This window comes from Arachis ipaensis, chromosome B8 (genome assembly GCF_059453495.1).
Source record: "Arachis ipaensis isolate K30076 ecotype BB chromosome B8, ASM5945349v1, whole genome shotgun sequence".
Classification (NCBI taxonomy): Eukaryota; Viridiplantae; Streptophyta; class Magnoliopsida; order Fabales; family Fabaceae; genus Arachis; species Arachis ipaensis.
Genome location: NC_142443.1, coordinates 21,924,856 through 21,941,376, shown reverse-complemented (window position 1 = coordinate 21,941,376; position 16,521 = coordinate 21,924,856). Strand labels below are relative to the sequence as shown.

Genomic DNA, 16,521 nt, shown 5'->3' with positions numbered 1-16,521 from the left:
ACCGATCAGCAAAGAATAAAAGGTTATGTGTTGGCAAAAGAAGAAAAGAAAGAAAAGGACATCTGTCAACATCAAGGACAGCTGGGGCTCTAGCAAAGCAACAAGACACAAGGACTCTCACCTCTCCAAGGACGAACAGTACAGCAAAGGAAAAAAAGCAAAACACAAACTTGCCAAGCAACAGAGGTAGTGGGTGAAGCTCCTTGTATGGCAGAGATCATGAAGCAGGATGCAAAAGAAGAGCATGCCAAGGAAGAAAGAAACACCAAGGACAGCAGAGGTAGTAGTCGAGCAACTCCAGCTGCAGAGGTGGTGAAGCAAGATGAAGAAAGGACTGCATGCCATCAAGGACAGCTCTAACGAGCAGCTGGCACAAGGAAATGGAAGAGGCAGAAATTCTAAGCAAGCTGAAGATATATAAGAAGACTCATTCCATCATTTCAAGTTAAGAAAGAGAGCACTCACATTCAGAGCACCTTCTCTAACACAGAGTTGAAATCTCTTTCTTCTACTCAAGCTTAATTCTGATTTTTGTTATGGCTGTCTTGCGTTATCTTCTGTTTTGAAAAGGCAATTATGTGAGGTTCAAAAGCCAAGAGAGAAAAGGCTGGAGTGATGCAAAATAGCCACTGTTTGTTTTTCTGATGTAATTTGGGTTTATGAACTAAGATTAGTTCCCCTTGCCAAGTTGGGTTAGCACTTGGTGAGAATTGAATCTGTGTAGATTCCCCTTCCAAGTTAGGATAGCACTTTGGGGTTGCTAAGCTTTGGTGAAGAAAGCTTAGGGGTAGATACTAGTTGGATTAGGAATTGATTCAATAGTATTGGTGTATGTAATCTGAGGATTATAATGAAAATTCCACCATGGTTTGTGGTGGAGACTGGATGTAGGATTCATGGCACAAAGAATCCGAACCAGGATACATGCTGGCCTCTTTCTCCTCTTCTCTGCACTTATAATTTTCTGCGTATGAGACTATTTTAAATAATCTCCTGCAACTCGAGCAACAGCAAAAATAGAGTTTGAAACTTTAAGTTTTAAGCCAACTTGATTCAACCCCCCCTTCTCAAGTTCAACTAGAACCATCAATTGGTATCCAGAGCCTGGTCTCAAGAAGGCAAGTTTCACAGCTTGGAGTAAAGATCCATGGCCAACAACATGAATCCCAACATAGTGGCTTTCACTCTCACTGAAGGGCAGTTCAACAACAGACCTCCCTACTTCAATGGCAGCAACTACTCTTACTGGAAAGAGAGAATGAGAATCTTCGTGCAGTCGATCGACTACAACATCTGGAAGATCATTCTCAATGGTCCAGACGTTCCTACCAAACAGAATGCTGATGGAGAAGTTGTGGCAAAGGAGGACAGCGAATGGACAGATGAAGAAAAGAAGAAGGTTGAACTCAATGCCAAGGCAATCAACCTGATGCACTGTGCAATCAGCTTTGAAGAGTTCAGAAAAGTGTCAAGGTGCAAAACGGCTAAAGAAATCTGGGATAAGCTCAGACTCACTCATGAAGGCACTAAGCAAGTAAGGGAGACCAGAATTGACATGCTGATGAAGGAGTATGAAATGTTCAGTATGAAGGAAGATGAGAGCATCGATCAAATGTTCGAAAGGTTCTCAATAATCATCAACAATCTGGACGCTATGGGAAGAAACTACTCTGAAGAAACCTTGGTAAGGAAGATTCTGAGGAGTCTTACCAAGAAATGGGAAGTGAAAAGCACAGCCATCTCTGAAAGGAATGATTTTATCAAAATCACCTATGATGAGCTGAGAGGCAAGCTGCTGGCTTATGAAACCACTCACATGTCTCAAGACAAAGATGACAAAAAGAAAAGTATAGCACTAAAATCAAGAATGACAGCCCAAGGAGAAGAATCTGATGACAGTTTCTCAGATGAAGAAATGGTGCTCTTTGCAAGAAAAATGAGAAGACTACTGAGATACAAAAACAAAGGCAAAGGAAGTTCCTCATCCAAAGATGTCAAGAAAGATCAAGTCAAGTTCACATGCCATCACTGCAAGGAGCCTGGTCACTTCAAGTCAGATTGCCCTCAACTTAAGAAAGGCGAAAAATCCAAGAAAGACAAAAGGAAGGTGATGATGGCAACATGGGAGGACTTGGAGAATGACACCAGCTCAGAGAGCTCAGATCAAGAAGCTCAACTATGTCTGATGGCAGATCATAATGATGAAGATGAGGTAGATCTCTCTGACTTATCTATTGATGAACTGCACTACATTATCAAAGACATTTCTGTGAACTCTAAGAAACTCTTGGATAAGTATGCTAAATGTAAGAAAGAAAATGAGGCTTTGAGGACAGAAAATGATCTTCTTTTGAAAAAAGTTAAGGCAAATGAAACTAGCAATAAAAAGTTTTTAAAAGAAGAAAACATTGCCTTGCGAGCTGAATTAGAAAAATACAAGCTCAAGCATGAAGTTACTGCTTCCACTGATTTGATTTCTGAAAACAAAAAGCTAAATGAACAAATAAAAAATTTGAATGAAGACTTAGCAAAGTTTGTTCAAGGTTCTCAAAATCTTAACAAACTACTTGCTAGTCAAAGGTTTGGATCTGAAAAATCTGGACTTGGATTCATAGAGGAAAACAAGGCTGTTTTCAAACAAAACTTTAAAAAATCTGAAGCCTCCTCTTCCAAGCTTTTCAAACCAAAAGGATTCAGCAAACCTAAAAAATCAGTAAGCAAGAATCATTGCTACAAGTGCAACAGAAATGGTCATGATCCTCCTCAATGTTTCATCTTTCTTAAGTCTTTTGGTAATGATAATAAATTATATAAAGTTGTTCATGATTATAATGCTCTTGGGCAACCAAGAAGATTTCACATCAAAGGATCCAAATGGATTTGGATACCTAAGGTTAGTTGAAGAACATGCAGGTTTGCCTTGCATCCAAGAAGAAAATGGACATGTGGTATCTTGATAGTGGATGTTCAAGGCATATGACCGGAAGGGATACTTTCTTCATTAAACTCAACAAGTATAATGGAGGATTTGTCACTTTTGGAGATAATGGTAAAGGTAAAATAATTGCCATTGGTAAGGTTGGCAAAGATTTTTCAACTTGCATTGATAGTGTCTTCTTAGTTGATGGGTTAAAGCATAATCTATTGAGTATAAGTCAATTGTGTGACCTTGGGTATGCTGTAACCTTTAGGAAATCTGATTGTAGAGTCATAAATGAGAAAACAGGGGCAGTTTTATTTGTTGCCAAAAGAAGTGACAATGTTTATGGTATCACTCTAGATGATCTAAAAGTTCAAAATGTAACTTGTTTCTCTTCAATGGAATCTGAAAAATGGATGTGGCATAAGAGGTTAGGACATGCTAGCATGTTCCAAATCTCTAAGCTTGTAAAGAGAAGCTTAGTTAGAGGTCTTCCTAATATAAAATTTGACAAGGATATCACTTGTGATGCTTGTCAAATGGGTAAACAAATTAAAACCTCTTTCAAACCCAAGGAAGATGTCTCTACTAAGAAACCATTGGAGTTGTTACATCTTGATCTGTTTGGACCAACTAGGACTCAAAGTCTTGGAGGAAAGAGTTATGGCATGGTAATTGTGGATGACTATACTAGATTTGGCTGGGTGTTCTTTCTTGCTCATAAACATGAGGTTTTTTCTGTTTTTGAAAAGTTCAGCAAAAAGATTCAAAATGAAAAAGGTTCAAAAATTGTTTCAATAAGAAGTGATCATGGTAAAGAATTTGAAAATCAATACTTTGAATCTTTTTGTGATGAACAAGGCATATCACATAACTTCTCTTGTCCAAGAACACCTCAACAAAATGGTGTTGTTGAGAGAAGAAATAGAAGTTTACAAGAAATGGCTAGAGCTATGTTATGTGAATATGAAATCCCCAAGTTCTTATGGGCTGAAGCTGTGAATACAGCTTGCTATGTTTTAAATAGAACCATCATTAGGAAGTTTTTGAAGAAAACCCCATATGAACTTTGGAAAGGGCATCCTCCTGATCTTAGTTATTTTCATGTGTTTGGCTGCAAGTGTTTCATTCTGAATATCAAAGAAAATTTAGGAAAATTTGATCCTAAAACACATGAAGGCATTTTTCTGGATTATTCCACAAATAGCAAGGCCTATAGAGTCTTTAACAAGAACTCCAAAACTGTTGAAGAAACCATGCATGTCACTTTCTGTGAGTCTAACATTGTTCCTAGTGTTTGCATAGATGATAGTCCAGGTTTTGAAGCTGAATTACCCAAGAACAATGAGCCAGTTCAACAAAATTCAAGTTCTCATGAAGCTGCACCTGCTAGCAACGAAAATCCCAATTCTGCAGGAGACAATTTGGAATTATCTCCTGTTGCTGCAGAAAATACTGATGTAGAGGCCATTGTTGATCAAGAGGAACCTGTATCCTCACATCAGTCTAGAAGACCAAGAGAATGGAGGTTTCTGAAAAACTATCCTGAGGAGTTCATAATAGGAAATCCATCCACTGGTAGGACTACTCGTTCATCTTTGAAAAGAGCCGAATCCAACAACATTGCTCTTTTATCAAAGATTGAACCTCAGAACATTCAAGAAGCTCTTGCTGATCCTTCATGGATGTTAGCTATGAAGGAAGAATTGCAGCAATTTGAGAAGAATCAGGTCTGGTCATTAGTGCCTTATCCAAATGGAAAGAAAGTCACTGGCACTAAATGGATTTTCAGAAACAAACTGGGTGAAGATGGATCCATAGTCCGAAACAAAGTTAGATTGGTTGCTCAAGGATATGATCAAGAGGAAGGGATTGATTTCGATGAATCCTTTGCACCTGTAGCTCGAATGGAAGCCATCAGATTGCTCCTTGCATATGCTGCTCATTGTGGCTTCAAGTTGTTCCAAATGGACGTAAAGTGTGCTTTTCTCAATGGCATAATAGATAGAGAGGTTTATGTGTCTCAACCACCTGGGTTTGAAAACAAATCTTTTCCTAACCATGTTTTCAAACTAGCTAAGGCCTTATATGGTTTGAGACAAGCTCCTAGAGCTTGGTATGAGAGGCTTAGCTCATTTTTGTTGAAAAATAATTTTCAAAGAGGAGCCACTGACACCACTTTATTTATTAGGAACTATCATGATCATTTTATTCTTGTGCAAGTTTATGTTGATGATATTATATTTGGTTCGGCTAATGAAGATTTGTGTGCAGATTTTGCTAAGCTTATGACCAATGAATTTGATATGAGCATGATGGGAGAGCTCAACTTCTTTCTAGGCTTGCAAATCAAGCAAACTGCAGAAGGCATATTCATCCATCAAGAAAAATATGCAAAGAAACTTGTCAAGAAGTTTGGGCTGGACTGTGCTAAGCCAATGGGAACCCCATGCATCCCAATATCAAGCTTGACAAGGATGAACATGGTAGAGATGTTGATGAGACACGCTATAGAGGGATGATTGGATCTTTGATGTATCTAACTTTCTCAAGGCCTGATATCATCCAAAGTGTTGGAGTTTGCTCAAGGTTTCAATCAAAGCCTAAGGAGTCCCATCTCTCAGCTGTCAAGAGGATCATTCGATATGTGCTTGGTACCACTAATTATGGGTTATGGTTTCCTAAGATTGATTCTTTTCAATTAGTGGGTTTCTGTGATGCAGATTTTGCTGGAGACAGGATTGATAGAAGAAGCACAAGTGGCATGTGCTGCTTTCTTGGGAAATCTCTCATTGTTTGGTCTAGCAAAAAGCAAGCTACAGTAGCTCTTTCAACAGCCGAAGCTGAGTATATTGCAGCCTCCTCTTGTTATTCTCAATTATTATGGCTGAAAACTCAACTAGCTGATTATAAACTGAATGTCTCCAATATTCCATTATTTTGTGACAATTTGAGTGCTATTAATATTTCCAAAAACCCTGTTATGCACTCAAGGACAAAGCACATTGAAGTTTGATTTCATTCTATAAGAGAACATGTGCAAAATGGAAATTTAGATATTCAGTTTGTTAATTCTGAGGGTCAGCTAGCTGATATATTCACCAAACCATTGATAGAGGAGAGGTTCTGCAAGTTGAGAACTGAACTGGGCATTCTAACTTCATCTCTGTTTTCTTAATGTTTCTCATAATGAGATCTTTTGTGTTTTGTCTCTTGAATCGCGGTGAGATTTTTTGGCAGATGATGAGTAACCTTCATTGAGTCACTATGAAGCCTACTGGATTCAAGCCTGAATGATGAACATCTCGTGCTGGAGCAGTCTCGACATATGGGCTTTCTTTACTGAATCTAATTGAGCCCATTTCATAGTTGCTTTTTCATTTCTTTTGAAAATAAGTTTTTAGGCCTCATTTAAAATTTGTTTTCAAATCCAAACTTTATTTTGCTTTTGTTCCCATCTGCAACGTACAACAATTACAGCTGTTACTTCCTATACGTTTTCAAATTGGGATTTTTATTTTTTCAAGTAAAGAAAACAGCTCCCAAGCGTCACCAAACTGATGACAGCACTGATGTTCCCTCTGTTGATGAGGATCCTCTGATTCCCCCTTCCACATCCACTACAATCAAGGTCATGACCCGCATTCTGAAGAATGTGCTTGAAGAATTTATTAATCTGACTGACCTTCTTCTCCATCATGGTGCTGAGCGCAAAAGGAATCAAGTTTTGGAGGAAAATGATCTCAAGAAGACCAAAGGAAGGATTCGCATTCTGAGGGACTTTGTGGAGGATGTTGAGGTTGGCCTCACTACATCTGACAATGAGGGGGAGGACGATGGAACCTCTGATGAATCCAACTCTGATGCCTAGCTCTTGTTATCTCATCTGCAAATATGACTTGTTTTCATTTTGAACTTGTTTATTTTATTTTTTTGGATGACTGTAACAGACTTAAACCACTCTGCTACTTGAACTATATGCACTGGCCACTAACAAATTTTGTGCAGGTTTTTATTTCCTTTCCTCCCTTGATGACAAAAGGGGGAGAAAAGAAAAGGAATGTTAGTTTGGCTTAGGGATTAACAGAAATAGTTAAGAACAATGTTTTGTGGTGCTATGATTTATCCTGGGTTGTGCTTAGTGTTAATTGCTCTGTGCTTTCATTACTGTGATAGATTGTTTGGAAATATTGGTCTTGGCTGTTTTTAAGTTTTGTTTAGGAAAAGATGTAAGCCATGATTAAGGGGGAGCAATGCTAGCATTCAGGGGGAGCAACTCACAATCCGAATGTCATAAAAGGGAAGTGTTCTTAACTCATTTAAATTTTTTAATTTCCCTATTTTATCATGTTTGTCATCAAGGGGGAGATTGTTGAGTCTAGTTTTGATTTTGGGTTATGTTATGATGACAAACATTGTTTTGGGTGAAAAAGCCCAATATTGTTTAATGTGTGTTTTATTGTGGCAGGCCCATTAACTATCTCACAAGCCAAACAATGCTACTTGTTTCCTTAATGCTCCAAGTAAATGCCCAAGTCCACATTGCCTTAGTCCAAGACCAGCTAGTACTTCAGCAAATGTAAAAGAGCCAAGCTCATTCTCATTGCACCGATCAGCAAAGAATAAAAGGCTATGTGTTGGCAAAAGAAGAAAAGAAAGAAAAGGACATCTGTCAACATCAAGGACAGCTGGGGCTCTAGCAAAGCAACAAGACACAAGGACTCTCACCTCTCCAAGGACGAACAGTAAAGCAAATTACAGCAAAGGAAAAAAAGCAAAACACAAACTTGCCAAGCAACAGAGGTAGTGGGTGAAGCTCCTTGTATGGCAGAGATCATGAAGCAGGATGCAAAAGAAGAGCATGCCAAGGAAGAAAGAAACACCAAGGACAGCAGAGGTAATGGTCGAGCAACTCCAGCTGCAGAGGTGGTGAAGCAAGATGAAGAAAGGACTGCATGCCATCAAGGACAGCTCCAACGAGCAGCTGGCACAAGGAAATGGAAGAGGCAGAAATTCTAAGCAAGCTGAAGATATATAAGAAGACTCATTCCATCATTTCAAGTTAAGAAAGAGAGCACTCACATTCAGAGCACCTTCTCTAACACAGAGCTGAAATCTCTTTCTTCTACTCAAGCTTAATTCTGATTTTTGTTATGGCTGTCTTGCGTTATCTTTTGTTTTGAAAAGGCAATTATGTGAGGTTCAAAAGCCAAGAGAGAAAAGGCTAGAGTGATGCAAAATAGCCACTGTTTGTTTTTCTGATGTAATTTGGGTTTATGAACTAGGATTAGTTCCCCTTGCCAAGTTGGGTTAGCACTTGGTGAGAATTGAATCTGTGTAGATTCTCCTTCCAAGTTGCTAAGCTTTAGTGAAGAAAGCTTAGGGGTAGATACTAGTTGGATTAGGAATTGATTCAATAGTATTGGTGTATGTAATCTGAGGATTATAGTGAAAATTCTACCATGGTTTGTGGTGGAGACTGGATGTAGGATTCATGGCACAAAGAATCCGAACCAGGATACATGCTGGCCTCTTTCTCCTCTTCTCTGCACTTATAATTTTCTGCGTATGAGACTATTTTAAATAATCTCCTGCAACTCGAACAATAGCAAAAATAGAGTTTAAAACTTTAAGTTTTAAGCCAACTTGATTCAACCCCCTTCTCAAATTCAACTAGAACCATCAGCCCCATTATCAATAAAATACATACAATACAATCCAAGCACCAAGCGTTTCCATCGTGTCGAAAATTAAAGTCCATATTATATTCATCAATTTAATTATCCCTAATCAGTAATAGTTCATTAGTACGTAAGCCTTACGTTATATTTTCCTTACTATTTATACTTATGGCGTTTTCGAAAACGGCAAGCGAATAACAAAACATGAAATGATAATGATAACAATTAACGAAATCTTTTACTTGCACATTACTACTACTCATTTCACGTTTTCTTGTTGCACATACAAACAAACCATTTTAAAATTACATATAATTAAATTATGACGATATAATTACATAAGTTTCAAAGTTCTTCCAACTCAATTTTATTAGCTTAAACGCCGATGTTCAATTTTTGAGGTTAAATTTTTTGAATATTGGGTTGTAATATGAGATTTACCAACTATTGGGATTTGTTGATGAATTTTGTTAATATGAAATAGTTACTGAAAAAGAAAATTCATCAATAACGATTTTAATCTTCTAAAATTTATTTTTTTTAAAAAAATCATTAGTAACAATTTTAATTGGCTGAAATTTAATATTTAAAAAAAACGTTAGTAATGATTTAATTTTAATTGACTAAAAAAAAAATAATAATAAGTAATGATTTTAAATTTTCAAATCTAACTTCTTCCTTTTAAAATTGTTAATGACGATTTCTCTTTGTATTTACTCACAATTACTTATACTCATTCCATACTAGAGCATTACACCATTTTAATTTAATATTAATGTATTACATTATTGTATCTCTCGTATTAAAGTTAATTAATTTGCACACTTTTGATGTACCAGTAATATTTTTCCACAAGAAAATTATGAAAAGAGCTCTATAATTACTAATGAGATTAATTATGGGCAGAATTTCTTTTTAGTAAAACCACTAGTTATTAACGAGATAAAATAGCAAAATTTAATGCCTTTGATGATATTGAAAACTTAAGCTTTTATTTGTTTTCAATATTTTTTGCCCTTTTATCTCTTTAACGGATACTCGTTTGCGAAACAATTTTCTTAATACTTTAAGTTTTGATTATACTGTATAAGATTAATATCGAGGTAATGTCTTAAATAGATCCTGAAATTTTTAATTCACTTTAATTAAGTTTTTTACTTTTTAAAATAATTAAATGTATCTATTATTCTAAAAGGTTCTCGCTAGGGAGACAATGGATTATTTGTACAATGTGTACAATGGGTTATTGAGTTATAAAATGAACATCCCCATATTATCTAGAATAACCATCCGAGTACTAGCGATAATAAGCATCTTCCCAAAAGTTTAAACTGATTTTGGGTTTACCAAGATTTGAACTCTTGACCTTTCGGATCTAACGCTTTAATATCATGTCATGATACCATTCATCCTAAAAGTTTCAGCTGATAAGAAAAGGTAACACTAATGATTATATCTCTAATACTCCCTAAACTTCCATTGTACACATTGTATAAATATTTTATTGGCTCCTCATACTTTTCCATTCTAAAAAATGAGAGTATTCGTTAATCTAAATGTTATCAGTTGTTTTAACGTTCTTAATATATACAGCTAAGTATTAACTTAACAATTTGTTACAAGCTGACGTAGATAAACAATAAATTTAACTCAAATTAGTACCCTAAATTTATTTAAACTTATACACAATTATAAATTTAAAGTCCTAACTTTTAAATCTTTATCTTCATCCTTTGTTCTTCCTCCCCTTTCTTAGATCCCTGAAATTTGGACATGCTCTTCTCACTTTCGCCATTCGCAAACCTTTTCTCTCCCTTAAGCCTCTTTTCCTTCTTCCCACTTTCATCTTCCTTCGTCTTCTTCCTCTTCCTCCGTCGTGTCCTCCCGCCTTCATACTCCTACTCTGCCACCTCATTTTCGAGCTTTGGCGCCACCGACTGTCTTCCAGTGGCACCCTTCTTGATGAGTCTCTTCCTGGACTTCAATGTGGACGAATCGTTCGTAGACCAGAGTCTACGAGTGCTTTCGGCGTTGCCAATCTCCACCGTCTCTTTTGTTCTCGTAATCATCGAAAAACACATCGTTGTGGTGGGACTCAAGATCAATTTGAATGTCATCGTAATCCAATAAGGATTCTCTATTCTCATTGCGATACCTGAAAAAGCGAGTCCTCCTCCTTCCGCTCTCGATTGGACTGGAGAGAAAGAAATATTTTTAAAGGGCTCACCATTGCTTTTGTGAGCTAGCTGAAGTGGGAGTGCACTAAACGATGACGTGACTTTGAATTTATTTACGATACTTTTTTCTGAGAGAGAAACCAGCTACGACATCAGTGTTATATTAGAGAACGATTTTAGAAGCAGATTTATTAACGTTATCGGAGACACTGGAAATAGACATGAAAACGGGTTCGTTGTGGGTTGGGGAGAAGCGGAGGGCAGCAAAAGAGGAAGAGAGGAAGCGATCAGAATGAGAGAGTGAGAGAGTGGGAGAAGAGACGAACGATGAAGATGAGGAGAAAGACAACATAGAATAGGGAAGGAAGAACAAACAATGAAGATGAAGATTTGAGAATTAGAGTTTTATAATTATGTATAGACCAATTTGAGTGTTGTAAACAAATTTTGGATAATAATTTGAGTTTAATTCATTGTTTGTTCACATCAGATTGTAGTAAATTGTCAAGTTGACATTTAATTACTGTACACATCAACAATGTTAAAACGACTGATAATATTTAGACTAACGGAGATATACATTTCTAAAAATAATGAATACATTTGATTATTTTAGAAAATGAAAAACTTAATTAAAGCGAGTTGAAAATTTTAGACAATATTTGAAGCAATATCTCGATTAACATTCATCAATGTTATAATTAAACCTTTATAAGTAGTAGTTTGTAACGATGAGTTTGAGTACAGTTTGGTGAGTTTTATTTTGTTTTTATTTTTTTTTGAACCCTGCATATATTACCTATGATCGTATTTATAAATGGTCAATTATTTCAAAAATGAAGCGAACATAAATTAAAAATCAATGCAAAGCACTTATCATTCATTAGCATGATTGAAACACCAAAAATAAACTCACAAATGAAAAATGCTAGATGACCAACACTTTTTTTTTCCCCTTACATTTGAACCAAGAGTAGCTAACTTTCTATCCTTTATCACTAAAAATGTTGGCTCTCTAGCATTCCCCAAATTTTAGTAAACTTACCAAGCCACACAAGGGGAAAAAAAAAATTAAGAGTTACAGAGTTACAATTAACACCAACAAACACACTCTCACACATAAGAAGGAGGGATGAAATATTTAATTAAGAGACACACAAAGAGCTAACACTATAATTAGAGTACTACAGATCACAGATTTACGCTACATTAACATGGGATCAACACTTTGAGGCAAGAATTTATTAGGTGAATCTCCATCGTCCATCAAGCATGGACTAATCCTAAACATGAGAATGCAAAACTCCATTTGGTTTAGGGCACCATCTCCATCCAAATCACCTTCCATTAACATGCACAAGAGCTCATCATCATCCCTCACCTCCAAACCTAGTAAGCAACAATTCATCTTCAAGCTCTCGAACGTGATCAAGCCCTTGTTCGCGTCCATAAGCAGACTGAAACCATTGCAGAGCTCGCCGATGAAGCCTTCCGCGCCGAGGCTTGAGATCATGTATGGAAAGTAGTCCTCAAAGTCCATACCATGGTCTAATTCCATGATAGAACTGTCGGCAAAACTTTAAGTAAGAAGCTAAGGGACTTATTATGACAATAATAGTGAATAGTAGACTAAAGGGGAATATTATTTTGTAGCTTGTGATAGAAGGGATGATGGATATTGTGTATATATATGGCTAAGTTACATAAATAGACAAGAAAACAGGAGTAATAAAAAGAATAATAGGGAAAATGAGAATTTAGTACAGGTACATTATCCACGGAACTCTCACCAACTTTATTTCATGCATCTTACATGTCTATTTGTTGGAGTTTGCTTCTGATATAGTATTAATTTGTATAGTTAAATATTTCTGAATTCAATTTTGATATAATGATAATATATATAACAAATTAAAATCAGTTTTCGTACATTATCAGTGTAGTATAAAACAATTATAAACATACATTTAATTGTATATTATTAGGTAAACAAAAATAATTACATTTTATGCTCATTACATAAATAATTTTAAATAAAAACTAATGATTGAATAGTTGTGTAAAATATGTTTTGTTATTAGTGTATCGAAATTAAATTTTAACAAGTTCAATCACTTTTATGTTTATTAGTATATAATAATACTTTTATTGATAAGTCATATATATATTCAACCTCATTAAATATTGTATGTATAAAAATAAATTAAAAAATTATTTACATTTTTTTAGTAGTTTATGAAAAGAGTTTAATTTTAATACATTGATAATGTTGTAAAGAATTTTATATAATTATTTAATTAGATTTTTGTATTTAAATTATTTTTAAAATAATAAATTTAAAAATAGTTATTTTACTAATGTGACAATACATAATTAATTGTCACTGAATATAAAATTTAATTCTAATAAAAGATATTAAACATATTAATGTATAATCTTAATACATTATAGGTCTTACATAAATATTTAAAGGTTTTGATGTAACATCTGAAAACAAAAATTTTATATTAAAAAATAAATATATAATATTTTCATACATTTAGTGTATAGAAATAACGCATATTCTTAGCGAAACATATATATATATATATATATATATATATATATATATATATATATATATATATATATATATATATATATATCCATGCACCTATAATATGTTTTTGAATTATTCAACTCAATTATTTATTGTTTTTTTTAATAAAGTATACATGAAGTGTCGTTGATAACTAAAAGAAAATTAGTTGTCCATAAAAATTCTTTTCATATCAAGTACTTATCAAAATTATACGCACTTCAAATTTGGAGGGATTTTTCTTTTTTTTTTTTAAAGAATTTAGTTAATATGTGTTTTAAGAATATATGATAAATTTATTATTAACAAAAAATTTTAAATTTTTTATTTAATAAATATAAAATAATTATATTAAATATTAAGAGGTCAATATATTTTATGATTTGTAATTATTAATTAATTATTATTAATATTTTAATAATATAAAATTATATTTAATAATATAAAATTATAATTTTTTATTAATTAAATATTAACTAAATTTTAATAAAAATACTGATTCTTTAAATTTTTTCAAATAGATAAATATTTTTAAATAAAAGGAAAAGAAATTGAATGATGATGAGACGTGTGTGTCAATTGTCATATCAATTTTGGAATTAATAGCGTTGTGTATGGGAGCTTCTTGCGGCTTTCATTTCAACAAATGCTTTTTCATTTTCTCGATCGATGGGGCTATTGTGTTTGTGGAGCCTTCTCCTTCGTGGAAGGTGCGGTAGTTCTTTTGTAACTATCACTATGTACCCTTGACCGTACTCATTTATGTCCATGCACTAATTAATTAAGAGCAATTTATGTACACTACCATATTATTTATCAACGTAGAGCGCCTTACAAACTCTAAGATAAGATATCACGATTCAATGAGAAGCCTCCGTATATATTTAAATAAATATGTCTTTGTTTCTTTAATTTGATGTGACCGTGCATGTGCATTGCGTGCTTTGATTTGCTCTAATAGAAACATGTTTATATGTTATAATTATGACGACTATATATATATATGATTTTCTTTTATTAATAGCTAGTGATGTTCTAATATTGCGTATGTTAGTTCCTGTTACCAACAACAGTTCTTTATAATTTGGTCCAACTTAATTGAGCTCTCATAGAAGGGATACAACTTTTTTTTACCAAGAGGATGCTTCTATGTTTGACATTGGTGTCTTTTTCTGAAACACGGATATCTATTTAGGAGTTTAAATTGTTAGATTAAGGAACATGTATGAATGTATCTAATTTGAGTTGATTTAGTAGTCAGTTTACGTTTTTATTTAAAAAAGTGTTGGAGTTTAAATTTATCATGTATATATAATAATTTATTAGCCAATAAAATCCTTTAAATAAAATTTAGATTCGCAATAGATTAGTTTTTGACTTGCTGTACTAAGAAATACTATAAACCAAAAAAAAAAAGAATATATATAATTATATATTTAACATGCGTTCTTATACATAATATTTTTTTTCATACTATAATTCTATCTTTATTTAAGATTAGGTGTAATAAAGATCAAAATATAGATATTTAGTAATATAAATTCTAATGTCATGTTATATGAATTATTTTTTTTTTAATTTAAACTGTTAAATAGAGACACATAAATTATTATATATCAAAAATACTACGTGTATATTAAAATTAGTCACTATATATTTATTTATAAATATATATATAGTTTAATTTATTTTTAATATATATTTTATATACTGGTGGCTAATTTTAGTAATTGTTTTTAGTGTATGTTTAGCATAATTTATTCTATATTTAACACATTTTGGAGAATAAAGACATGTAAGTTAAGATTGAGAGTAATAAACTAGATTTTGTTACCACAGTTGCCAACTAGTTTATGTATAACTAATTTCAGTTTAATTAGTTAGTATATACTTTTCGGTTTTAGTCCTGCAGTATATAAGTTTGTATTCTCATCCTATTGTTATCAAGAATTATAATTCATAATTCAAATCCTCATTATTGTTATCAAGAATTCAATTTTTTAAATTGACAGCATCATGCTCTTTTCACCACCAAAGACTAAAATATTGAAGATCACGTTCAAGAAGATAAATCTCCATCTCAATATAATTCAGATGCAGCCAAAACAGCAGATACAATCTCCACCAAATATGAATGACTCCAACAAAATTATAATCTTAGTTCATAGCTTCTTGCCTCTGTTGTTTTTTTTCCTCAAAAAATTGTGTCGTGTATTGTTCTTCTGTGTTTGAAATTTGGCAAAAACTTCAAACATCGATCTTTTGCTAAATCAATTACACTCAAAATAAAAAAACTTCGAAATTAGCTCAAATTTTTCAAGGAAAAGAATCTATTTGTCGCAGATTACCTTACTCTCATCAAGAAATTGGTTGACTTCCAAACTGAGAAATGGTATTTTTAATTAGTTGAAACTTGGAAGGTATAGAAGCTAAGACTAGAAGTGTTTTGCTGAACAAGTCTTTGGTATTTTACAATAAAAGAGAAGAATTTCGACATAACATTTTGAGAAAAAGTTGAAGGGCCAGCAACAAAATTTATTATTTTTTGTTTGTATTTTTAGTCATCAATCTAATTTTTTCAGTCTACTAATTAATTTAATAATATTTTTAGTCTACATTTTTAAATATTATTGGCAAAAAAAATAAGTTATACTAATTCTCTGGCATTCTTCTAATATTTTAAAGAAAACACCCATATCTTTAGATACAAGACTAGGGGTGGCAACGGGGCGGGTTTTTACTCTACCCGACCCCGCCCCGCTTCTACCCACGAGTAGTAAAACATTCAACCCTAACCCACTCCTGCGGGTACCCGCCCCACTCCTACCCGTCCTTATAATTATTAGAATCCAATAAATAAAATTAAATTTTAAAATTTATATAACCATCATCACATACATAATATAAATTAAAGTAAAAATTTAAATATGATACAATATTATTAATCATTTACTAATTATTTTACATATATTATACATATTATATATTAAAATTATATATATTATATATATAGCAGGGCGAATATCACCTAAACCCGACCCCGCCCCGCCCCTCCTAAAAACCCGTCCCGCTAAAAACTTGCCCCGGTGCGAAGTGGGTAATTACCCGTCCTAAGTGAGTAGGGGCGGGATAGGTACCCGTAAATTCGGGTGATATTGCCATCCT

At 33.6% G+C, this 16,521-nt stretch overlaps 1 protein-coding gene and 1 pseudogene across 1 annotated transcript; one reads left to right on the top strand and one right to left on the bottom strand.

Annotated features, from left to right (window-relative positions):
* The first annotated feature begins 1,147 nt into the window (after positions 1 to 1,147).
* On the top strand, positions 1,148 to 2,902 carry LOC148547421 (uncharacterized). Its single transcript, XM_088495431.1, has one exon. The coding sequence runs from the start codon at positions 1,148 to 1,150 to the stop codon at positions 2,900 to 2,902; it is 1,755 nt and encodes a 584-aa protein (XP_088351557.1).
* An 8,728-nt stretch (positions 2,903 to 11,630) lies between these two features.
* LOC148547420 (calcium-binding protein KRP1 pseudogene) lies at positions 11,631 to 12,431 on the bottom strand (annotated as a pseudogene).
* Positions 12,432 to 16,521: the final 4,090 nt, after the last annotated feature.